Raw genomic sequence first — 14,063 nt, forward strand, 5'->3', positions numbered from 1 at the left:
TGCGAGCAAAAAAATAGGTGTGGACCACAAGAAACAGGTGTGAAGCAGAGACAGTGCAAAAAGGTGTTAATGGTGACTATGAAATTCCATTTGCATACACTCAAGTTACAAAAAATAATACACGAAAGCATAGTTTCTAAAAAAAGCGATAATTTTTAATGCAATTTTACCTTTTTTACCCGCGTGTGTGTGTGTGTGTGAGTGTGTGTGTCTGTGTTTTTTGCCCCTTTCGGCTAAGTAATGGTAATTAGGCGTGGAAAAATCCATTAGCCCAAGCCCGGTCGGAAACGGTCGCCAGAACATAAGGCTCCGCCTTCCAGTGCTAATTTGAATTATTTAAATTTACAAATTGCCACAGCTCCACCGTTAAATATACATAACAAGTAAATAAAGAGATCGAACAGTAATTATATAGTCTTCTTACCGCAAAAGAGATTCTTATTACTTTAACTGTCGCTTTTGAAAGATATAAGAATTCTAATTTGTTTGGGGAATGTCAAACACTTTTATATTATTAATGCCTAATAATATTTAATTTATGTATAAGAAAGATGAATAAAGTAACTACTTGCTTTCTGTTTATTTACGTTTCTGGCCATATCCAACGCAAAATGATGACTTCAAACAGCAAATGCACAAGCAAACCAATTACGAAAGCGTAGAAACCCAGGACGGCGACCAAGTTAACTTGGAGGCCGTTACTAATGTTCTCCCTGGTCTCCTCCTGAATGGACTCCGTGGTGTGCTTGCCGAAGTACAAGGCCACCACCACCACAGTAATCGCAGTCTTGCAGATCCACACGCAGGTGCGTTCGAAGCGACTCATGATGATGCCCCCAGCCTTACTCTGCGAAGGCCCTGTGATCGCGTTGATCAAGTACCAGCTGACATAGAGCTGCTCCATGCGACTGCGGAACCTCTTGCACCACGTGTACTTGGGAGACTTGCGGTAGCTGCCGAAGGTGAAGTACTTGGACCGCATGAACTGCATGTGGCTCCTCCGTTCAATCCAGCTCTCCACCAGGAACAGTTGCTGAACCTTGAACTTCAGATCGACCACTATTATGGAGCGGCAGTACCACGATGGATAGCGACCATTGGGAACGAGACGCAAGGCCAATCGGGTTGGTATATAGATTTGTCCACGCGGAACCGTAATCTTAATGGTGCTGTTTCTCACCAATAACGGGTGTCCGGGATCCTGAGTGATTTGATACGATGTTTGCTGGCGATGCGGCGACTTGAGGTAAAACTTGATGTTCGATGTGGTTCCGGCAAACTCCTGGCCACCAGTCACAATCACGATTAGGATCTCCGGCCCACCCCTGAACGATGGATCCGACTTGGCCACTGACATATCGCATTGCAGGAACTCCGGATCCCTCAGATAGGCGGAAATAATGTTGAGGTGCAGGAGCCACTTGAAGATAAGCAGCAGACAAAGCAGCACGAAGAATACCAGCAGGGTCATATTAAACGAGAATATGGGTACGGGTATGTGCTCTACAAACAGCTCCGTTGAAATGGGAAAGATTCGAGATGACAGGACTCCCAGCGTATAGCAAGTGCACTGGACAGATGACCCGCGACTGTGCTCGAAGGTGGTGGTGCAGAACTCCTCGCTCCAGCCGGGATCCAGTGAACGATTCATCCAGATGTTGCACTGGTATATTTCCAGGAGTATCGAGTAGTTCAGATAGTCTACCTCCTCCGGCACTGCTTCCTCGTTCTCATAGTCCACGTATTCCGAATTCTTTCTGACATCTGGTGCTCTGTGCGTTTTGTTTCCCTTCGGCTTTCCCCGCGACTTCAGCGTATCCTCATCGTTTTTATATCGGATTTCGCCCGGCTTGTGAATGGCCACGTATGCCGGGCACCGTTCACAGGAGTTGGCCATCCAAATGCGCTTGCCCTTCATATCAGGAGTGATTCGACAAGCCTGCTGCCTTATCTGCCCGAGAGTTGGCCACCTGTGCAGTCGCATCTTGACGTACATTAGCTCCGAACAGTTCACAATTCGCACTGCCAACATGGCCTTGTGGTTCAGCATCAAGCTGTAGATGTGCACTTCCGTGCTGTTCTGGATACTGTTGTTGGTCATGTACTGATTGAAGGACTGGTCGTTGAACTGCGTTATATTCGTCTTGTATACCAAAGGATTGCTCAACTGGAACTCCTGGGCGTTCCTGAAGAACTTAACTGGACTGTAGGCGTGCACGATGAGCACACTGGTCTTCGAGGGCAACGGGTCCGGATACCACCAGTAGATGTTGTGAAAGTTCTGCTGCGAGATAATCTGCAGCAGAATGGAGCTGTGGTTCAGTCTGTGTTTCAGTTCGAAGAGCAGCTTTGTCGATATCTTGATGAGGTGGATGTGGTCTATTGTCTTCAGCTTGATGTCCACGGCGTGGTGTGTCACCTCAGTCACATTAATCTGGTAGTTGAAATGCACAAAATCAAACCATGTTATCAATAAAATTATAAGCAATACAACAAAGTGATGTCGGGGTTTCTTAAATATAAATAAACAATCAGGCTTGAATATAAATATACAATTCCTATTTTTATACGAAATATCATAAATAAAGCGAACAAGAGAGAACGCTATAGTCGAGTTCCCCGACTATCTCATACCCGTTACTCAGCTATTTGAAATGAGGAGAGTCTTTAACACTGACAGTTTTTGGCGGTTTGTGGGCGTGGTAATCGTGAATCGACAAACTTGCGCTGCTTCTATGTCTCTGGAGTTTTCATGATGAATCTCAACTTTCTAGCTTTTATAGTTCCTGAGATCTCGACGTTCATACGGACGGACAGATGGACGGACAGACGGACAAAAAGATACATTAGATACTAATTTTTTCGAATACATGCCTACCTGGTACGCAATGCCGCTCTGGTAGATTGTCAAGGCGTCGTCATAGGGATGGTGTCTCTGAGTGGCAATGACGCCGAGGAAGAAGATGCACCTGTACAGGAACCACGTACTCATCAGCCAGCTATTAATGCGCTCCAGAATGAGTGGATCGAACTTGATCACGAAGGGCTTCACCAAATCGATTCTCTGCAGATTCATGCACGCGGGATTGTGCAGACTACACATGGCGTTCGAATGACTCTGGGTTTTCTGCCCCAGAAGTGACATGAAGAACATGTGCATGGCCGACAACGAGAAGTAGCCCTCCCGATGCAGCCACTCGTGCTCCAGGGCGATCTCCAAGAAGGTGTCGCCCATGATTTGAAACAGTTCCGCCATGACGATGGCTCCGCGAAAGTCGATTGGATGCAGCTGAATCAGCATGTGCGCGGCCACCGAGGTAATCTGCTCCAACTGCGAGCCCGTTGAGGCGAAAATGCCCTGCAGATACGAGTACAGTTCAAATCCATCGATTGACCGGTCTAGGAAGGTGGTGGCGGCTATAGCCCTGATATACGCGCTATTCCAGTGACCGTGATGCAATAAGTGCGGCACATGCTCCATTATCTCGTCTATTCCACTTAGTATTCCCTTATCTATCGCCAATACCTTCACTCTTAATGTTTTTTCGACGCACATGTCAATGGCGTCACATACGGAAATTATGAGGATTTCTGTAGCGGGCAGGGGGATCACAATCCTCGAGTATGGCACATTCGAGGCCACAACTGCATATGACACCATGTAGCGAAAGGTTATTGGCCGGAAGGGCGACTCATATCCCGGGCAATTGATCTCGAACATGGACAAGCTCTCGATGCCCAAACCAGGACTGACTGTGCAACTGCCATTCTGGGGGCCGTTGTTCCGGCGCAGCGTGTAAAACGCATCCGCCCACCTATTGCCCCTTACCCACACCCGCAGGCGGATCTGAACGAGGGGCTCGATGGTGTGGAGAATCAGGTATTTATAGGAAGATTCCAGATAGGGCGGTGATCCCGGATCCAGCAACCACCACTCATACCGCTTACCATGGCCCGGGCAGTCATCGCACTTGGGGATCAGGTGCACGCTGTCCATGGGGGCATAAACACCTAGGTTGCAATTTCGACGGCACAGGATTTGAGGCGTGAAGGACGTCTTGGCGATGCCCTTTACTTTCTGGGATGTGGTCTTGCGATTCCGCGGATCGGAGCGCGAGGTGACGGTCAAACTGAAGTCGTAGACGGCACCCACCTCAAGAGCATATGGGGGCAGTCTCAGCTTGGGGCCTATAAGAAAACTTTCGATATACCCTGGAGTATGTGATAACTTATTCTATTCTTGTATCCTATTTGACAGGGTAAAATATTGTTTCTTATCAAGATATTTTTATTCAACGAAATTGTTTAATTAGACTACCGTACTATTACCCTTATTGAACAAGTTAATCTAATCTGCATTACATAAAACGATTCTTGATATCTATGTTATCTACAAAGATTACATGGTAATTTTTAAAGAAATGGAATCATTATAAATGGCAAAGAATTGAGAAGATTATTATTTATGCCAAGTCCCGGTTAATCAGGTCATGGGGGTGGTTTTTTATCAAGATAACTTGAGAATTCTAACACATTTTAATATCTGCTGCAGGTGTTGTTAACAGTGGCCTACAATAAACGATTTCAAACCTAAGTTTGTTCATCATACTCACTCTCGGACATATCCTTTTGGCAATATTCGTTCGATGGATCGTCTGAACTGCGACAACTCCACAAGAAGCGTTTTGACTTAATGGATTCCTTCTTTGTCAACCTGTCCTTGGAGCTGGACCCGTCCATGAAAATGGGTTTTCTGACGTCGACCAGTCGTCGCTCGTTGCCTTTGATGAGGGGTTCGATGGGGGGCGGTCTGTACCTCATATAGCACTAAAATAGAGGTCAAGCCCTGAGGGGTTATACATTTCTTCTGGACTTGGTCCACTCACACGAGCTACTGTGGTTATGCCGTTCATCACAACTTTACCTCGCAACAAAAAGAGTCTGCTCCTTTCCGGATAATGTAGCAGGTGGACCTTGTAGGGCAGCAGCTTCACCACAAGTCCAGTGGCGCCTTCCAAACGAGCTATGATTTCTGCGGTTAGAAAATATCAATATTTGTCCACGTTGTATTATCGATCTTAATCATTTTAATGCCCAAAAAATGAGTAGAAGGCATAATTTATAACTTACTTTTCTCTGTGATATCACAAAATTGCCATTCGATGTGATCATACTCCACCGTGGAGCATTCGTCGCTAATTGTCGCGAAAAATTCTAGATGCCCCATTGGGGAGAAATGTACTGGCGTTTCGGGACTTTTGCAAAATTCCAACTCCAAGGCGGGCAGGCACGCCACTTTTGGTGGTCTGTGTACTGTTATTTTAAAACGCACTATTTGTGTCAACAGTTTTCGTCTGTCCTTTGAAGGACTTACTTTCGCCATAATGTATTTATGCTTCGTATTGTAGAACCGAGCCGAACTTCGATGGAAATGACAACTGTTGTATGAAACTCGCTTACTTCTTATGCCCCAGTGTCGCAATAACTTTCGGAGATCGTGGGTGTAACTCCAAGCCCCATATCTGAAACTGACTGTCGTATTCACCTCATCAATTAGGTAATCATTGGTATCCACAGTGAGGTTGAGCACAAAGTTCGTGTTTCCCAGGCTCGGCATAGTTGTGAAAATTGCGTACTTTTTTCCATAAACTGGATTGGGGTTCATGAATAAGTGCACCTTTAATAGATTTTGGCTCAGGCTCTGCATTTCGGTTCTAAAGTTCCGGCCACTGATACTCCCAAGCAATAGTTGGTTTTTCACAGAACTTAGTGTACCATTAACTTCTGGTGCAAGGCAAGGTCCCGTATAATTATAATTATTGAGGGTTTGATTTTGAAACTCTGTAGAGTTGTAATATATGCAGGTTGAACTGTGATTATAGACGGGAAACCAATACTCATCAACGTTTGGGAAGTCATTATAGCTGGATGAGACATTTGGGAGTTGGGATTGCCCTCCTTCAATTCCGATTTCATCCGTCTGGTTTTCGTTTTCATAACTCTTTTCGGTAATGACTAAACTGCTTGAATTATCTGCATTATAATCGAGGTGAGTGGAGTTCTCACTTAGCTTTTGCTGTGACATATTCTTTTGTAAGCGTTCTGTATCTTCTAGACGAAACTTTTCACTTGTTGTTTTAGCAGTCGCATTATACTCCTCAGAGCTAGAAAAGTCGTAGCTTTGATTAAGAACGGGGTCCCATAAACTCTCAATTCTTTTCCTCTCCTCCTCCTCGGCATATGTTCTACCAATCACCTTTTGATGCTTTCTGCTTAAAGTTTTACTAGTGCGTACGGTAGAAGACTTTCTCCCAGCTTCAGGACTTCTCCACGGATAAGAACTGAGCCCGCCTTCAGGACTCTCTGTCGAACGATTGTGAGCCTCCAGAAATGTGCCATCCAATAGGGACATTAGTGGGGTTCCGTTGTTTTCCATGATCAACACCAGCGATATCGATATGGTCATGAGGTACAGGAACATCACATAGTTTGCACAATCGTATCGAGAAATAGTACACTTTTTGCGTAATTTCCTCCATTTTCGATTAAATTTTGACTCAAGAAGCAAGGTGTAAGAACTGTGTGACGTGGTTTGGCAATTTCAGCGGAACAGCGCTTTCATTTTTTTAATTGCATAATACTCGAACTGGGAATGTGTGGTTGACAGGCGACATGACATTTCACCGCAGAACATGTTCGTATATCTTGGTGGATTTTTAATTTTTTTTTTCATCACTTTCCTCTTGTTTGCCTTTTTCCTGTTGCTGTTGTTGTTCTTGTCGTGTCGCTGCCTACATAATTGTTTTAATTAATTGCGAATTGCGCATGCAAAAAGCATAAAGTGCACTTCAAATGTGTGAAAAGGAACAAAAGCGTAAAAGGCTTTTCTGCACAGCTGGTAATTTATTGACCACAATAGCAGCCAGAATCGGCGTCATCAACAAGAGCGATTACAGAACACGGCTTAACCCCAACTTCAAATCCAAGCTCATCCGCTTTCTCATCCCAATCCCAATCCCAATTTCCATTCACAATTCACACAGTCCATATAAATCAAATGAAATTAACTGAGAGTGAGCGAGTGCAGGAGTGTAGATGGAGCAGCAAATAGAGTGTTGAATTTTTATAAACCACAAAAACAACGAGCATTGACAATAGACAATCATACTTTATTTACTATAAACTTCGCACATGCATAGTGTTCTTTATGCCAGGAACTCCTCCCAGATCCCAGGACACTGGGGCAAGACAGGGCGACAATTTCTTAAATTGTTCGAACAAATGAGAATGGAATAGAAGTAATGGAAGCCGAGGAGAAACCCATTTGCAGGCGAGCGCACGTCGCATAAAAAATAAGGCACCGAGAAAAAGTGGAAACTGATTTCGCTTCCTCTAAATGCTCTAGAGATACTCTGCCCCGAAAATTGATCTCAAAGGGTCTTGGGAGTAGATGAAATTGTTGCTTTTCCGATAATTAACTTATTTTAATCTTGTGCTAGCATTCCTCTTTCAAACTATGAACACATAAAACCTAAGAGAACTATTTTACAATCGGTTTAGCTACAGTTTTTCATCAGAAAGAACTACAGATTGGCGTAATTAATACAAAAACAGCTAGCTTATATCCTTGCACACAAATATCTTTGAGCATTACAGCTTCAAACCAATTAAATGTATTTAAATATTTAAAATTTATTTAATTAAATTTTTTGACTTGCTCCAATCATTGGTTGTGTCTTCTTGGCGTACTATACCCCCAAAAAGAGTATAAAAACTTTAACAGCAAGGCAAAAAAAAGCAAAACGAAGAAGCGGAGCATTTTACGATTTAGCATGTGCGGACCAACTGGGAGTCGGGTGGTTGGGGGGGTTGGGGTCCTGATGAACCGGCGGACGGACGGACGGACGGATTCACATACGGACGGATCGGAGCGCCAGTGGAGGACCGCCAAGTTCAGCACTTTGGCGCGTCAAGTGCTTTTCATTTTCCGAGCACGTCGCCGCGTCATAAAACAAAAACGCATGGAGCGCAACGGAGAAGACGGAGCGGGGTGTTGGGGCACGTTTAGCATATATATTTTCACACTTGCAATCATACTTTAAGCAGAAAAGTACGCTCTCACATACGGCCAAGTTTCCACGGTAGAGATGGAATCGTAAAAAACTCGAGAAAAGGCAGATCTTTAAAACGGCATAAGCCCGAAGAAATAAATACATCGTTAGGTTTACGAAAACTTTAATTTATTTATTTTGTATACGTTAAAGTTCGCCTCTAACTTTGTGAGGGAGTATCTCAATTAAAAAGCACAGTTTTGGCTTTGATTTGAGATACATTTCATATGACATTTTTGTGAAAATTGAAATGTTCTGAACTGAGTAGTTTTTCTATGCCATCCCTAAGTGTTACACACTCGTGACTCTGACACCCAGTTGGTGGCGGGTCGACTTTCCCGTATCTTCATTTTCATTCGCAGCCAAAAGCCGTGCCATAAAAGTGCGTCGGGATTGTCGACAAACTTTTGCTTTCTTTACTTGCTCTTTTTTACCCTTGTTTGCCATCGTGGGTGTGATGATAATAACTTCAAGAGGCACATCGACGGGGGCGTTTATCTTTTTTCCACGGCGGCGGCTTTCGGTTTGGCTTTAATTAAAGTGTCATAGACCCCGTTAGCGCATCTTAATTACCGAAAATGATAAAATTTCATAAATAATGTGCTCTGCTGATAAATTAATATTAATGCGAGCGGTCTGGCAGGCTGGCAGGCTGGGCTGACATTCTGGCTGGCTGGCTGAAAAGTGTCTCGCAGTCGTCTAATAGATGTCAACTCTGATATCTGCTCATTTGAAGGTCTGGCGTTATTAACCGAATCGACTTATCACTTGTCGTCGAGAAGGGGTCGGTGCGAAGAAGGCGCTGGGAGGAGGCATTCAACATTAAAAGGATTTCGCTGGATGTGCCACGATTTCTGACACTAATGACGCATAATGTTATCTAAATTATGCAGATTAAATATTTGAAATGCGAAATAGTTGCGACGCGTGCCATTATTTTCCGCCTCGGTCAAAGTTCAAAGCGCTGTGCCACTCGTCATCCTCATCGTCATCATCCCCCTTCCGGTTTCAGCATCGCCGTATTGGCATGGAATGCTTAATGGATCCGAAAGCAGCGTGAAACCATTCTGCAATCCTTTTTGTGCCCATTACCCTGCCAGCAGCTCATCCACTTCATCCATCACTTGGCTGGCTGAAAACTCTTTATGCTCACAAACTTTCCAGCTGAAGCACTTTCGATGGCCCGGGGGGATGGAGCTCGGTTTGTTTTGGACCGGACTGGTTCCGGTGGTGACGTCTGTTTCGGCCACGTTGGCAACTGTGGCAACTTTGCGTGCGGTTTGTCTCCTCCGGTCCAAAGTTCTCGGCCCCTGCGCCCTTTAATGATCCATGCCGCAAATGAATTGCAGTCCAGTTGCAATTGCTGCACTTGATTTGCGGTGCGACTTAATGGTTAACAATTATCTGGTGGCTTTCTGCGGGCAGGAGTTCACTGTTCCTGAAGTTGACACTAAGTGTGCGGCAGTTGGCACATTGACCAGATAGAACGGAAGCTCTGCACAGACCCCAAATTTAAGAAAACTTGGCTCGAGGACTTCTGAGTTATATGCTTTAGACTTTAAATGATTTCCTACCTCTTTTTGATCTATTTAGATAAAATTCCTTGGATTATTTATACGGTCTTCTCTTGTAAATGAACTTTGGTTGCTGGCTTATCTAGTGATTGACGGACATTCCCTTGGATTTATCAGCGACTTCCGCAACTAAACCACGAAAATGTGTCAGCGACAATTACAAGAACCCGAAACTGCCGCACACCGGCACTTGGCCACGCCCACCACATCCGGAGCCACATCCGTAGCGCCATCCGTACACCCAACTCCGGGCTGCACAATATCAATTATCGGGCTTCAAGTGTCGCTCAAGTGTCACGTCAAACACCAACACAAAATACGAGCAAAGAGCAGTGAGCATCGAGCATCCAACATCCAGCATCAAGCATCCAGCATTGAGTATCTAGCACCGGGAAACCCGCGAGCACACATGACAATCCAGTTTCCGCCCCGAGCATCCTGGCTGCACTTTGCAACCCAGCCGCGCCCCCAAACCCGTCAGGACATGCTCCTTTCACGCCTCCCCCAACACGAGTGTGTAAGTAACATTTTGCGCTTTTGACTTTGATTGATTACAAAAGCAATTGAGCATATCGTCACGCTATGGGAGGGAAAAAACTGAAATCGAGCAAAGCAGGGCCAACGAATTAACATAAATAAAAGACCAAGAAGGCCAAAGAACGAATTTTCATTGACAGCTTCCGACAAAAGAGAAAGCGGAGCGCAATTAGAAGAATCCATCTTTCGTTTCCCACCTACCAATTCTAATGAGCAATGCCTTGTAATTTCCACCAAGGTCCCTGATTTCCCAAATCGCTTATGGCAGCGAGATTTCGGCGGAGCTTCTCGGACAGGCTTGCCATTAATTAGCACAATTGAAGCGGGCTTAACGACACCCTTTGCAGGGCTAATGAAAATAAAATTTCAATTACGTTTAATTGATAAACTAATCAACAAAGGTCGACGGGCCTTGATTGATGGGTTTTCCTTTAAATATGTCGGCCGCATCTAATAGGGCTTTCAAGTCTTTTGGCGTTAGGAGTTAGGAACTTTTGAAGTTTGGAACTGAGCTTTATATATGGGAATGCCATTTTATTTGTAGTTTTATTTGGTATACTACTAAGTATACTGCTTAGGTCCTTTAGCCACTAGGATATTGCATAGAATCCGATCTATTCCCGCAGACCGACTTAAACAGGACACCTTTTAAAGCAGCAGTCTCGAATAAAAACCAATGTGGAGCACTTAGAAGACTGCTTTGGCATTAGAAAGCGCACGGACCATACGTGTGAAGCGGTGCCTTGATGTGCGGCCCTAGCTGCAGTTTGCCTTTTGCTTTACTTTTAATTACCAACTCAAATTACACGGCCAGGCAGACAGGCGGACAGACGGACAGACATACGGACAGACAGACGGACAGACAAAGGCGGAACAGCTGTTTGGCTTGTTCTTGCCACGGAACTGCTGGCGGAGAACCATATCGCAATCGCAGAACTTGCCGAGTCGAAAGGCAACCAACCACAGAGCTCGACTTGCTACACACCGAGCGAGCGTCTGCAGACCATCGTTTGCTGCACATTTCATTACAATGCCATTGTATTCAAATCCTATTATAGGGCGTAAAACACTGGGGGAGTGGTGCAGTGGTGCTGTGGTGCAGTGGCGGCAGGACTTCATGTTTGCAGCACGTTTCCACTTTCGCACTTGGTAAACATAAGTTGCCCACGCACACACACACACACAGGCACACACACATTCAGCGAAGAGATTGCGTTCTGTCCGCCACACTCTATAAAATAATTACCAACACCAGTGCAGAAACAGGAGCTCTGCTCATGCACTCGAAAAAATGTTCCCCTCGTTTCAATAAATTTGGAAATAACTCCTAGATTTAAAATAGGAATACATTATATTTTATTGTTAGCTTTAATGAATTTAAACATTTTTTTCTAAAGTTTAGAATAGCTTGTAATTTTACCAGTGCGCTGGATAGACGTCACTTTGGGTTCGATTCGGTTCGATAAGGAATGATTTTACCATGAAATATTTATTTTAAATGTTTTTCGTGATTAAGTGAATATGTTATTTTTGCGAGTGTACTGAATCCACCACATTGGTTCCCGACCAGGGGGTGGTGCACGGGCGGAGGTGCATGAAGCCGGAAGACTTCCATTACAACTGCCGCGCACCAAGCCCGGGAAATTAAAAAGAACAGAGCGAGACGGAGACGGAGATGGAGAGACAGAGACAGCCAGAGACAGAGACAAAAGAACAGCTAATGGCACAGAACCGATGTGTTTAACGCCTTACCGACTAAAATGGCTATTTTTTTCGGGTGTTAATTTTATTTGTACAAACACTGCGCTGGATTACATATAATATCATTTTAAATTCAGGTGCAAGTTACATACAATTGTTTATTGTATATACATATGTATGTGACTTCTTTTCCACATTTACCCTTATGCTATAAGCAAAAATGATGATAGCCTGTAAGAAATCTTCTACTGCCAACAGATTTACTCTTCTTTCGGCTGTAAAATCATAAAATTGAGTTCCATATCAATAACGTGTGTTTATTTTTCTTATCATGTAAGGCCGGCAAACATATTGCATTATCGTTATTTGTAATGCAGAGAACCCTTATTTAAGCTGTGTTTACCAAAGCAAAATATTACAGTGCATGTTTATCTGTTATATATACATATTTGTTAGTTTTTTTCGTTTCTTAGAGTACTGAAACATTTGTTTAAAAGATACAAAGGAATAATACGATACGCATATGTAAATATATATTATTGAAACATTATCTGTATTAAATTTGATTAACTTTGGTTAACATTGCATTAAAGTTAAGTTTAAAAGTAGAATGCTTAAAGCATCGAACCATCGATGAAAAACATGTCATTGTATAGATTCGATTTGTTGAAATTCAGAACCCCTTTGCCCGTTTTTTCGACCAGAGTTTAGGTCTATTCGCTTAGAACGCTGAGAAGTTAGCTCACGGATCAAGGATGGGCCACCGCAACATTTGCTGCGACGGCTGTCAGATGACGAATCTGCGGTGTCGCCGCTTCCGGTGCTTGCGCTGCGTGAACTACAACCTGTGCGGCATTTGCTACGATCAGCGGATAGAAACCGAAGAGCATTGCGTCAATCATCCCATGCAACTGATCTCTGACCCGGACGATCTGGGTCTGCTGCTTAACGGCGAGGTCCCAGAGCTGATCCACCTGTCCGATTGCTTCAGCTGTCCACACTGCGGCATACTTGGCCTCTCGGCAAAGCGCCTAATCGAGCATGTGTACATGCAACATCGGGGCTCCGATGAGTACGTGGTCTGCCCCATGTGCACTGGCCTGCCGGCCGTCGAACTGGTGGCCATTCGCAACCTGTCCAAACACCTCCTGCACGACCACATCGATCACGCCAACTTCCTAGAGCCCGACTCCCCGCCTCTACGCCGCATTTTCTCCCGGAATCACACACGCCAGCGCCGCCAGTCACAGCAGCCAGCAACTCCGCATTCAAGGGCAGTAGATATGCTCTTACAGCTGCCGACTGCACCTGTGAGCACCGATCAGCAGCTCCTTAGCAGCATTGATCCTCCAGAGGCTGCCAATCCAGAGTCCCAGACGTTCAGCTTGACTGTCGTGGAACCTTCCGAAGAGCACGACGAGCGATACCTTCTACTCCCGTGGATGGCACAGCAGAAAGTGCGGTGCCAGGATACGGAAGTGGACGAGTGTAGTAGGCGGCGGCACACCCTCTTCGCCGAGCACTTGCTCATTTCCATGCTGTGCTGCGAGGAGCTGCAGCTGCCGGAGATCGGCAGACAGAGGCACGAACGGAATTCAGAGGGCGATCTGGATCGGGAAAAGGAGCACAGTCTGTCCAAGGTCATGTCGGTGATGTCGCTGCCGTGGACCAGAGTTTGGCAGGCCACCCAGCTGAGCGGATCGGAGGGGGAAGGCGATCCACAGGGAGCCGGAAAAGATGGGGTCGATCTGGTCAAGGTTAAGATCGAGGAGTACAAAAGGGTAGCTGCGGAGGAGGCCATCGATTAGGCGACTCGAGATTGTGTCTCTTCTTTCAAGCATGTTGATTAAGCTTTGTGGTTGCGTTATTCATTTCGAAGAAAAACTAAATTTTTGTGAAAATTTGACTTATATTTTTAATTTGGCTTTTATATTTTGGCTTTTATTTATATTTATAATATTGTAAGTAAATTGGCCAACAATGTCAACATCTGACAGACAAGATTTCACTTCATCCATTATATATATGTTAAGGGATTTACTGTTAAGCACAATATTACAAGTGTCGCCTTAATAATTCTATAAATATTAATGCTATTAATATTAATGCAAATTTATTGCAAAATAGAATTTTATCATGA

At 44.6% G+C, this 14,063-nt stretch overlaps 2 protein-coding genes across 2 annotated transcripts; one reads left to right on the forward strand and one right to left on the reverse strand.

Annotated features, from left to right (window-relative positions):
• Positions 1-583: 583 nt before the first annotated feature.
• Positions 584-6,561, reverse strand: LOC122619093. Its single transcript, XM_043795809.1, has 5 exons — positions 5,131-6,561; positions 4,887-5,032; positions 4,614-4,827; positions 2,879-4,188; positions 584-2,434 (listed from the first exon to the last, which is right to left on the reverse strand). Exons 1-5 carry the CDS (start codon positions 6,479-6,481, stop codon positions 584-586), a joined length of 4,872 nt encoding a protein of 1,623 aa, XP_043651744.1. The 5' UTR covers positions 6,482-6,561.
• Positions 6,562-12,564: 6,003 nt separating this feature from the next.
• Positions 12,565-13,829, forward strand: LOC122626095 (E3 ubiquitin-protein ligase KCMF1). The gene has a single exon (XM_043806220.1). The coding sequence runs from the start codon at positions 12,679-12,681 to the stop codon at positions 13,729-13,731; it is 1,053 nt and encodes a 350-aa protein (XP_043662155.1). The 5' UTR covers positions 12,565-12,678; the 3' UTR covers positions 13,732-13,829.
• Positions 13,830-14,063: the final 234 nt, after the last annotated feature.

Source organism: Drosophila teissieri, chromosome 2L (assembly GCF_016746235.2).
Source record: "Drosophila teissieri strain GT53w chromosome 2L, Prin_Dtei_1.1, whole genome shotgun sequence".
In the NCBI taxonomy this organism is placed as follows: Eukaryota; Metazoa; Arthropoda; class Insecta; order Diptera; family Drosophilidae; genus Drosophila; species Drosophila teissieri.